The 12,664-nt window shown below is 37.0% G+C and overlaps 1 protein-coding gene across 2 annotated transcripts in view; it reads right to left on the bottom strand.

Annotated features, from left to right (window-relative positions):
* ZFAND3 (zinc finger AN1-type containing 3) overlaps window positions 1–12,664 on the bottom strand; it is a 321,058-nt gene that overhangs the window by 50,468 nt on the left and 257,926 nt on the right. Inside the window, exon 4 of one of the 2 annotated variants that reach the window (XM_042938620.1) lies at window positions 4,758–4,823. The exons of the other annotated variant lie outside the window; for it this stretch is intronic. Within the exon in view, the coding sequence (XP_042794554.1) occupies window positions 4,758–4,823 (66 nt within the window). The remainder of the gene's footprint in view (window positions 1–4,757; window positions 4,824–12,664) is intronic. 2 annotated transcript variants of the gene reach the window in all.

Raw genomic sequence — 12,664 nt, 5'->3', positions numbered from 1 at the left:
AAATATTCACCTAAATATCCAAATACCTTCCAAATAAAACTATCTAGATCACAGCTTAGATTACAACATTTTGGCTTAAGATAGAACTTGATAGAAAAGATGAAGGACAAAAGGGAATCTTCCGGTAGTCTGTTACCAAGGAAAATGAACTATTTCTTTCATAATATACTCATTCTTGGCAAGAATGTTGTGAGAATTAACAAGGGAACATGTGCAAACCATTCTGAGCTCTTGGAAGAAAGTAAGTTCTCTCTAGTAATCTGAAAGTATGAAATGCTTTAACTCTCACATTCTAACCAAAAGCAACCTGGGACTTGGCAGCATTTTTCAACTCTTTGCTGACTGTTGATATCACAAAGCCACACGCACCTTCACTTCATTTTTCTCTGCTTGAAAACCACAATGATCACTGTGTGTGTGTGTGTGTGTGTGTGTGTGTGTGTGTGTGTGTTTTCCATCCAAAGATTACAAAGAGTCTAAATGTTAATAGTTCTACGTGGCTAAAAGCCAGCATCTAACAAAAAGCCATTTCTCAGCAAGCTCACAAATACAAACTGATCTTTCATTTGCCACTACTGTTCCTTTTTGTAATCTGCTTCTGAGACTCACAATTCTCACAAAGCAATTTCTAAAAGAGTTCCCCCTCTCATTTTGATGGTTGCAGAACAACCACTCTACACCACTGTCCACCTCTCTAAATTACAATACCCACTGATCAAGAAGTAGTCACCTGAAATGTAAATAGAGACATAATCAACCATTCCACATATTAAAATCATATAACAACATGTCTGATGCTAATCTTCATATCTAATTTTCAAAGTACTAAAAAGAAATGACATATTTACTGAAGAGGTCACTAACCTTTTCTGAGTGTAAACACCTATCTAAGACATTTAGCTATGTACCTATATATATGTATGTATATAGCTATGTGTATATATATATATACATATACACACACACACACACACACACACACACACACACACACACACACACACACACACATATTTCTCAGGGCACCTGGGTGGCTCAGTCTGGTTAAGCATCCGACTTTGGCTCAGGTCATGATCTTGTGGTTCCTGAGTTTGAGACCCACACTGGGCTCTGTGCTGACAGCTCAGAGCCTGGAGCCTGCTTCAGATTCTGTCTCCCCCTCTCTCTGCCCCTTCCCCACTCATGCTCTGTCTCTCTCTCTCTCTCTCTCAAAAATAAATAAACATTAAAAAAATAAAATATATATTTCTATGTGTATTTGCTTGCTTTAAAGCATGTGCATGGACTAATATATAATCATGAAATCAATCTGCAAAATAGAAATTTAAAAGCCTGACATAAAGAGCTTTTACTATTTTCTCCCTATACTTGATAGGCTTTATATATTGTATGCCCTTCTTCAGGGACCACCGACTTAAAGAACCACTTTATTCTAGACTAAGTTACGTATTCTTTTTCTAATTTCACGTCATTATTAGCTAGAGGATGCTTTAGGACCAAAGCTGTATGGATAGATTAGCTGGGAAGAGTTGGTATAGTCAGAAGGTCTCACTCTACAGCTCCTAAGAAATAACATGTGGCTGTAAGATAATCTTTTATTGATCATCTATGCCTGAAGCCTGTGTTCTGAGAGACCGTTAGAAGAGCTACTGTTACGGTACCCACTGTGGCAGAAGCACTACAGGGCATGTGTTAGAGGCATGAGTCCTATTCTTGAAGAACTTAGACATAAAGAATACAAGACACTGCAGCAACATAACAATAAGTAATTGGTGGTGATTCATAGGAAAAATGCCCAGAATCCCCACGATGAGCAACCTGCTGATTTCAGAACAGCAAGATGGAAACAAAGACAGTCAACCTGTGATTCCCAAAGCAAATCATTTAATTTACCTCTGAAAATCAGGAAGTTCTGCCCTCTAGAGTCAAGCCATTGTGTAAGGCTGAAGTCATCCACCTAGCTCAAGGAGCCTGAGGGGGCACAGATAGGTTTCTTGAAAAGAAGTGCAGCAGGCTGAACCTGACGGCCTATAATGTCCAAGCTAAGAAATCTCAACTTTCTTTCAGACTTTTTGGAGACGACTTGGCATGTTGCATTAATGTCCTTCCAAGACAGAAATTCTCAATCTCTTTTTAGTTAAGAGGTATGTGTTCCCCCAAAATGAGGCCTGGAAATGTATGACTGAGAGCTCAATGCCTCCCTTATCATTTCATTTGTGGAGACCTAAAAATATTACCCTCCTCAGTTCCTAACATAGTACTGACATACAACAACATAATGTGAACAGAATGTGATCAACATAAAATCAATTAATGAAAGTAGATATGGCAATACATTCTGGTAAATTATAATCTACTCCTTTCTGCCTAAACTACCTATTAATGTCATATCAATACCATGTGTATACAGTTGGCAATCATATACATATAATCTTTAGTGACAGCACCTACCCTTATTGAAGACCTATTATGTGAGCTTTATGCATAGTATTTCTCACATCAAACCTACGAGACAGATTCATTATCCATTTTACAGATGAAGAACAAATTTTGAGAGGTTAACTTATTTACTCAGAATCACATTTTGTAAATGGTCAGGCTAGGATCTGACACCTGATTTGCTTCTAGAACTCACACTTTTATTATTATTTTTTTAAGTAGCCTTCACACCCTGATCTCATGACCCTGAGATCAAGACCCGAGTTGAGATCAAGATTCAGACACTTAACTGACTCACCCAGGCACCCTGTAGAACTTACATTTTCAAACTACTTCACAATATGCTATGTTTCAAAATCTTGTGTTTCTCTATCTCCATAATTCATCAATGATATGCTTTTCCACAGTCTGGCTGGGAGTATAAGTAATTACAATAAAATGCAATACCCAGTGACGTTATATTGCAGAAAACAACAATGGCTTTAGCATCTCAAAGATCTGTGTTCAACAAAGTGGCAGTGAACAGGGGGAGGTGGGTGGGGCAATGAGTGAAAACAGGTGGTGGGAATTAGAGTACACCTAGCATGGTGGGCACTGAGTGATGTACACATTTGCTGAGTCACTATATTGTAAATCTGAAACTAAAATAATACTGTATGTCAACTATACTGGAATTAAATTTTAAAACTTAATAAAAAAAAAGATCCATGTTCAAGTCCTGACTCTTACTAGTAATATTACCACCCCAGGAAATATACTTAACTTTCTGAGTGCCCATTTATGTCATCTATAAAGGAGGAGTAATTATCTTCCAGAACTGTTCTGAAGATGAAATGAGTATGTATGTAAAACATATTGAATGGTACCTGGTAATGTAGTAAGCATGCAATAAACACTGTTATTATGTTTGGATATATGAAGCAGAACAGAGGAAACAGATATGCCTAGAAAATGAAGCACACAAGTACATGATATTCAGGAAGGGTTCCTGCTAGTTTCAGTGTCTAAGCTGAGCATGAGCCTCCTTCCTAAGTCTCTGAGGATGACTCAAGGTACTTGAGGCCCATTCCCTGACTACCTCAACATGTTAGTAGTGCCAATGGTAAAGTCTGCCCTGAGATCAAAGACTGAAAGGAAAGAAGAAAGACTAAAGTGTAGTGTGCATGTGAAGTGCTGAGATGAAAGGGCTCTGAGTGTTTCCAAGCTTCTGGCTGAAGTGGGTAGGAAGCTGGCTCTCTGACTTCTTACTGGCTGGTCGGGATGGCCTGTCTTACCCCATGACACAGCTCACTTCTATCTTAACCACGAACTACTGAGGGGAGCTTGGGTGCTGGGCACAGAAAGGATGAGAGCATGCCAGGACTATCTCACACCTTGCCTCAATACTAGGAGAGTAAATTTAAGTTCCTCAGAGTTCAATGCCTGGATCTTACTCTAAAACTGTGCAAGGACAGGCCTATTTCAGGTTTAACATCAAAACTATGAGCATTTAAAGGGACTGAGGTTTCAGTTTAACTTTGTACACAGAAATAGTTTGTGCTATTTCTACTGGGGAAAAAGACTTTGTGACCTTTAGAAAAACAATATAATTACTTTGACTCCTCCAAATATAATCTTTAAGTTATTTTAAATAGTAGGCAGCATTAGAAAAGGCAAATATTGTTTAAAGTAAATGAAGCTACAGACTAAGGGAGTGATGGACATTACGACTGCTCTTTAGAAAGTTGTAAGATTCATGACTTCATGTCTAATAAAAATGTCACAGATGCACAAAGATGTTTTTGGGATTCAATGCATCTAAAAAGAATGACTTCAGCATACCTCTGGCTTTAAGACAAATGGAAAAAAATTTTCTGAAACTATTAGGATACTACAATTATCAAGTTAAAACGTTGATTATCTGCACCACAACTTCTTTCACCTTCCACCTCCATCTAAACAATGTTTTTTTTTTTTTTTCAGTAGGTCCAAGACAGACAAATTAGACACATGCCAGAAACTAGGCAATTACTTGTATTTTCTGTATGTTTCATGTCTTAATAGTATTCTTCAGATATTAGGAAGTAGGTAAATTTTCATGTCCACCCTTCTTGGTTCTAGCTGCCAGCATTAACTCATTCTGACCTCTAAGAGCACCACTGTGACCCCCTGTTCACTCCACTGCCACTCCCAGAACTTAGCACATAATAAATACATCACCTTCACAACTGATGTAAGAAATTAGAGAATGCCCTGGCAAAGACACCATGTTTAAACCAGTAACTAATTTCTGTGAAGAATCCAGATAAGAATGAATCAGATAAGAATGATGTACGTACCTGTACCACAGGATCTTTTGGTTGGTGTGATTAACGAGACATGAGCTGTGTCTGTGCATGGCCCACCTAGAAACAGAAAGGCAGGCACATCAGTCAGGACATATCTTCTACATGCCCAAAGTTGCTATCCTGGATAAAGAGAAACCTAAAAAGGCAGGGATCAACCTGCAAATATGCATGAAGAGGGGCAGTAGGAAAGATGGTGGTGGTAGCAGAAGGCTAATTTCTAAGGACCTAATTTTAGCTCAGCAGTTTAGACTACAGGTCCATAGTCTTTCTAAATTACAACATGCTTTTCATAAAAAATTATTGAGTTCCATAATGTTCAGAAGTTAAGGATATAATTTTAACTAGAATTCTGATGCAGGTGAGAGAAAATTACCCAAAAGTTTGGGAAGATGAGTTTTTCCACAAAGCAATAAGCAGGAGCACTCCCTCTTAAGTTGATCTCGGCAGTCACCCTACCTTTAAATTTATTGTATTTAATAAGTGGGCAATAAATTGCCCATAGCCTTAAAGAGGGAGAACACCCAAAGGAACAAAACACTGCTTTACAGAAGAAATAAGGATCATTTTAATATATAAAGAGAGCATTACTGAACAAGGAAGAATATCTAGTTTAATTATAAGACTATGATAGAAAGAGGGGCTTTTATGGAATCTTGTGAGCCCAGAGATCTAGTAGATAGACATAATTCAAGAGTATGCAAGAGATATAGTCAGTTTATATACTGGGTGAAGGCTTGAAAAGCAGTAATTTCATTCTGCACAATCAGGACCATCAATAAATTCTTAAGTTGATATTGATATATATACACCAACACTCCCATACTGGAGACCACACCCTACCTTCTGAAAAAGGAAGTTACTGTATAAACATGAATACTAGTGGTTCTTTCTTGACATACCCTAGGAAGGGCAGTGGTGGTGATCATAAAGGAGTAAAACAGGCAAATGTTACACTATTCTGAAAAGGTTCCTCAGGTGATGATGACTAGCAAAGGGATACATGGTTTCTTGGCATAGCTGTAAGCCAATAATGACAAGACTTCCTATCACTGAAGTTACCCGCTGAAAAGGAAGGAAAGGTGAAAGAGCTCTGAGGTGAATGAGTTCATGCCACCAACATCCATAGGTTTAGGGACCTGGAGATCCCACGTAAGAAGTTCATCATTAGTTCCACCCTTTCCTACCCCAACGCCATAAGAGCAGCAAACCTTACCGGGTGTAAGACAACACAGAGGGGAAACAGAAGGGAGGAAAAACCAAGCAGGTGTATTGTTAATGTCAAACAGGTCTTAGTAAGTCCTACTATTTGTCACCACATGGGTTAGTCTCATGCTCAAGGGGTTTATACTCTTGTTAGGAAGACAAAATTTGTGTAAAGAAAAAACAATACATGACAGCAAAAAAGAGCTGAATGGGAAATGATCAAGTACCAAACACTATGGAACAAATAATAAATGCTAAATGTAATCAGGAAGAATGATATCTATCACTGGCCAGCATCACCTGGAAATACATCTCAAGAATTTGAAAATGAAGGACTGAAAATTAGAAAGGCCAAAAAAGCAAGACATTTCAGTTAAAATTTTTTCTACAAACATCACAAACTAGAGAAAGCTCAACATGCTAAAATTCCAGAGTCCAAATGGGCAACTGTGACATGACAAATAGGCAACATGAAGAGAAAACGGGCTGCCGGAAAACGGATACAGATCCCACATCCATAAGAACCCTCTTGACACTGGCTTCTATAGTCCCATAAATAAGTTAGCTTTTTCCTCCACGTGAGGTTTTTGATTTTAGTTTTGTTTTTTGTTGTTGTTGTTAATCGAAGCATTTTGATTTCTGGGAAATGATAGGCTGTTACAGAAGACTCCATTTAAAGTCCTGCAGCTACTCCCTACTTGCTCAGTAATCCTGGGTAAGTTTAATAAAAAACATGGACGTCATAAATTGCCCATAAGCCACAGTGTTGATGAGATCATCTGTACAAAAAGACTTCATAAACTATATAAAGCTTTATATTATGTATCATCACTTTCTCTTCCACCAGATTTTATGCTCCCAAGAGCCAAGACCTACTTTGTCATCTACTCTTGGGTCATGACAATGTCAACAGTGGGCAATTAATAGTGTTTATTAAGTGACCACTGCAAGCTGCTTGATGAAATCGGGAGAGTGCATTTTTTTAAAGCTTTTTTTAAATTGAGGTATTAGATAAAGAAAATACTAGAATGAAGCACATAAATCTTAAATAGACACAGTGAAGGGTTTTAACATATATATATATAACATATATATATATATATATATGTTATATATATATATATTTGCATAACAACTATCAGATAAATATACTAGAACATTTTCAGAATCCAGAAAGTTCAAAGGAGCATTTTCAAGATACAGATTCCCAGACCCAGACTCTGGAAATTTTGATGCAAAAGGTTCGGGTGGGCACAGGAAGCAATTTTAGTGCACATTTTAAAACCAGCTGAACACAATGTAAATATTAACAACCCAGTCAGTTCTAATCTCTGATAACATTTTCTTTAACTCCCAGCTCAATATCTGGCCAAGATCACAGAGTACCCACAACATCGCAAGCTGCACAGAGCACAAGAGTCAATAACAACCTAACTAATGGAATACTTTTTTAAAAGGATACAACATAATTCATCCAGTAAAATTATGAGAGAAGGGAGAAATTGGTCACATCAAGACCCCTAAAGAAATTTAGCTGGGACTCATGACTTAACACTCCCATGTTTACAAATGTAATCTTTACCTCAATCTGTAGATTGAGAGCTGATCCTTTTTAAAATTCCTAATGAATGAATTTCTGTAGGCTTTGGCAAATACGCAAATAACTTTAAGGCTACCTAGCATATCTCAACATGCATCATCATGAAAGTGTTCTCCAGAGAGCTTGTTAAACTAACAACCCAATCCAATGTATTCACTACATTATAGTAAACTACAAATAGAACCATAGTTGAGCCAAAACAAATTGACAGCATGAGTAACTGGCAGTGATAATATATCCCAGCTTTGATAATTGGACAATATTATAAACAGAAAGCCTGGAATTAAGTTTGGTCTGGCAGACTATAACCTATGAAACTCTTTAAAATCCAAAACAGATGCATATGAGCACCACACATATATTCTACACTAATTGTGCTGTCATACAAAATTCCTTTACTCTCACATAAAAGGAAGAGTCACAGGAGATATTATCTACCTTTACACACTTACAGATCTTCCTCAACTTACGATGGGGTTACGTCCCAAAAACCCATCATAAATTGAAAATCCTAAGTTGGAAATGCATTTAATACACCTAACCTACTGAATATTCTAGTTAGCCTAGCTTGTTTCTTAAATGTGCTCAGAACATCTACATTAACCTACAGCTGGGCAAAATCATCTAACACAGAGCCTATTTTATACTAAAATATTAAATACCCTGTCTAATTTATTGAATAGCGTACTGAAGGTGAAAACCAGAATGGTTGTATGGGTACAAAATGGGTCTAAGTGTATTGGTTGTGGACCCCTGTGATGGTGAGGCTGGGGGCTGTGCTCATTGTAGCTGCCCAGCATCACAAAAGGGTACTGTAGCATGTATTATTAGCCGAGGAAAAGACCAAAATTCAAAATTCGAGTATGGTTTCTATTGAATGCCTATGACTTTTGCACTATCGTAAAGTCTAAAAATCATCCTAAGCTGAACCATGTTAGGTCAGGGACCACATGTAATTCCAAATCAACTCTGTTAAAATGAATACAGAAAATTAAGGACCACTCAAGGGGAATCTTTTCAAGTTTTTGTCCACAACAATAAAAATATAACATGGGTGCCATGTGGTTATAGCAAACAAGACAATTTTGAGAGCTGATGGTGAGGGTCAAAGTCAGGGCACCTGTTCATCAAATAATGGAGTTGGCTTTTCTTCACTGGGCTTTCTAATGCCTGAGGGAAAGGCAGCATATGGTCAAGTCATTGTAAATCCTGCTCTTATTTTTGGCCCTACCTCCTCTCCTTTCCAAGCAGCAGGGTAGACAGAGCTAATAACTGAAAAGCAAGGTGAGGAAGCCTCTTCACGACTGGGTTCTATAAGTGAATATAACGTGTGTGTATGTGCATGTGTGTTATGTGTTGAGTGGGATCATGGTTAGGAAAAGAAATGTATTTCAAAGCACAGCATGATTCACACCATTACTGTCTAGTCTACAGTAGTGGCAATTGAGCTCAGAAAAATAAGTTTTGGGTTTTTGAATATGAAAAAAACCAAACACCGTAGTTAAAGTTCCTTGTTTAATAACAGGCTCTCTGCGAATTCTGAACCAGATGATATCAAGATTAACCAACCTAAACTAACTTTTAGACAGTCACTGAGAGTACTTTTTTGCTTTCTTTTGGTAAGACATATTAAATATCTGTTTTTTCAAATCTCTTCACTATCTGCTGATACTTAATAACAGACTATAATTTTGCATTTGATATTACATCCAGAGGACTTTTTACTAAGTTTCAATAATTTAGAGTCTGGAACTTCAAGTAAATAATGTTTGTGGTAGCTTGTGGTTTGTGACCACAAGTCTGAACACACTATTTTGTCTTCTAGGGGATGTTTCTATTCTTGTGTTAAAGGTGTCCTACATAACGCAGCACTATATGGATTGCATTTGCAATTTCACATGAGAGGCATGAAATAAAATTCTTCCGCTATATTCCCAACAAGAGATCTTTATACTGTTTCTAATAAGGTAGTGGATTTTCTTAGAGAAGCAGTACTAACTTCAGTCCTGTACAGTTGAAGGGTCAAATCTGCATACTAACTTCACTGTAACTTGCAAAACCAGAAGGACTGAATGAAGGTATCCCATTAATTATCAACATTCAAATTTCAAACTGAAGTAGAACTCTTAAATTTTCTGTCAGATTCCTATAGAGTTACTGAGTATGTCAAAAAAACCTCTGAGCTACCTATGTAGTAGTCAATCTCAGACTGGTTGAAGTCTGTGACTCAAGGAGAAGCAGAGAACATAGGCTTAGAGGCAGCTGTGTTTAGGACTGCAATCATCTTAGGCACTCTAAATCTAAGGCTGAATACAGAAAAATAGTATTTCTCCTTAACCCTGAAAATAGAGATGAACAATCTACCCAGAAAGGTTTTGTTAAAACAGCTGTGATGACCGGTTATTTTTGGCTTCTGGATCCACTAGCCCTCATTGGCTGCAGGTATACCATGTGTTAAAGCACATCAATTAGGAAAAATGGACTGTCAAGGAGTCAGTCAGCTAAAAATTGCCAGAAGCCCAATAATGAAACAAATATTCTACTATCAGCTTTTCATGGTAACTGCAAAACATTAATACACAAAAATAGCCATTCCTTTTGCAAATTTATAACACTTCAATATTCTTGCTTAATTAACATGACATTTACATAACAGTATCTAATTAATTTCCAACTAAAGGCACTATGGGCTAATTAGAAATGCATCATCCTTTTTTAACCAGCTTGTCAATTCCACTCTATCATAATCTGCACATTGTTTACCTTGCAGCATCTCACTTTCCTAGGCTCAGTGTTCAAAAGGTGATCTCTGACAACAGATTCAAGAGCTACAATTTTCCTCACTCTCAAGAGATTTATAGTATCTTATCAAGAGTTTTTTGATGAGACAACTCAAAGGAAAAAAAAAGCAAAAAACAAAAAGCCTATGCAACAGAGATAGTGAAATAAACTCTACATTGTCTCCTGATGTGGCTATATTAAGAATGTAAAACTATCTTTTAAAAATATTCAAAGAATCTAGATTTCTTTTGCAATAAGATATTCCTTCTCTAAAAAGCCTTCAATACACACAGACACTTAAAACAGTAAATGGTAAGAAATGACCAGTAAGAAATGAATATCAAGGACAGATCAGAATGCATAAGAAAATAAGTCATCTCCCCTTCAGAAAAAAGTCAACCTCACCCTAAACCTGCAATTCATGAATTGTTTTAATCAGAAAGAACACACCTAATCTATCTACATAATTGAGTTTGAAAAGCACCATCGATTAAAAACAAGGATACATAAAGATATAATGAACGGAAATCTAAGTATACAGAAAATCTTCAGCACAGATAATAGCCCTCCCATTTCTCCAAATGAAACTTTCAAACTAAACCATTTACAAAGCTTGTTACAGAATCTAAGTGTTAATCTCTCAGTCAGAAGTTCTAATCCTAACTTCCTGCATGATCTCTCACACCATTTAGATCTAAATTAGGGATTCATGAGAAGGGGATTTTCAAAGTGGGTCACAAGTTGCAATTGGTAGATATCTATTCTGCTTATAAAGGGCTTCTCAACAAAATTTCATTACCATTCTACCCCTGCTCCCCTAAATAAGTATCATGCTGGGCAGCTCTGCAAATGTTAGTGTATGTTTGTGTGTGAGTATGCTTATTAGCCTATTTGTCCAATAGAAATAAAATTAAAAATCCTCCCATACCACCTTCCCCAGGGAACAGCACTACAAGCAAAATGAAATCAGTATGTTTTCATTCACCTAGTACTGATGGACTCTTACAGGAGTTAAAGTGGACATCCCTGCTGGGGCCAGGGAATGTGTTTTGGAAGAAATACTCTCATGACCCAGCAATGGCCTTAAATGGAATGAGCCTCAAGGGCAAGGGTAAAGTCTGACTCATTTTAGTAATCTAGCACGTTAGGTTTTCAAAAATGTATTTTCCACTGCTAAATGAAAATGACCCAGGCCAAAAGCAATTACTGAACATACATAACTATTCAGAAGGAAAATGGAACAATTTTAAAAATAGTTGATTTTCACTGTATTTACATGTTGATATAGCACAACAGTTCTCATTTTAGTCTTGGGAACTTTTTACACTTAAAAATTATTAAGGACACTAAAGAGCTTCTGGTTATATGGGGCATATCTACTGATATGTACCTGATCTAAAATCAAAACCGAAAAAATTTAAAAACACAGCTTCACTTAAAATTCACAAAATAATTACGTGTCAACATAAAAACATACTGTTTTAGAAAAAGCAATTACACATTTTGAGAAAATTATGAAGAGTTGTCTTAAAGGAAGACATCTGAATTTTCATATCTACATTCAATTTTAAATGAAGGATATCACGAAAAACCACCCTTCACACAGATACACAGTGGGAAAGGAAGCACCTTATGGTGCCCTGAGTCGATCTTGGGGACTTTATAGGTCCTTGGGCCACACTTTGAGAAGGACTGGTATAGAACAAAAAAATGAATCTAAAGGTTAATATAATTTCCAATTTCTCCATACTTTCCTCACATGTCAATTGGTTTATTCTGGTCTTGCAGAGACCAACTGGATGCACTAGTAGTAATAACAGTAAAACACTGAGCTCATTCTCAACAAAATGTTCAATATTTAAGCAAATACAAAAAGGCAAGGGGGTAGCAGAATAAACTCTATGGTCATAATTTCAACCAGGACATTTTGTTTCTGCTACTTATATACTAAGAGTAAAAACGTGTTTCAAGAAATTCAAAAAATTCTGAGCAATTAAACGTTTGATTTCAGTTTTTCAGATGTGATCTCTCAGAACCCCTTATGATCAGAACAGAGCTTCCAATACATTAGGAAACTGACAAACATCCAACATCACATCCAAATGTGATAAAGTCCAATAGCGATTAACATTGAAATTCTAAGATACCACCATCTTAGGGATCAAAACTAGAACCCTTTTGGGGCACCTGGGTGGCTCAGTCGGTTAAGCATCTGACTTCGGCTCAGGTCATGATCTTGCTGTCTGGGAGTCCAAGCCTGGCTGTCAACTGTGCTGACAGCTCAGAGTCTGGAGCCCAGTTCAGACTCTGTGTC

This window comes from Panthera leo, chromosome B2 (genome assembly GCF_018350215.1).
Source record: "Panthera leo isolate Ple1 chromosome B2, P.leo_Ple1_pat1.1, whole genome shotgun sequence".
Taxonomy (NCBI): domain Eukaryota; kingdom Metazoa; phylum Chordata; class Mammalia; order Carnivora; family Felidae; genus Panthera; species Panthera leo.
This window is presented reverse-complemented; position numbering and strand designations above follow the sequence as displayed.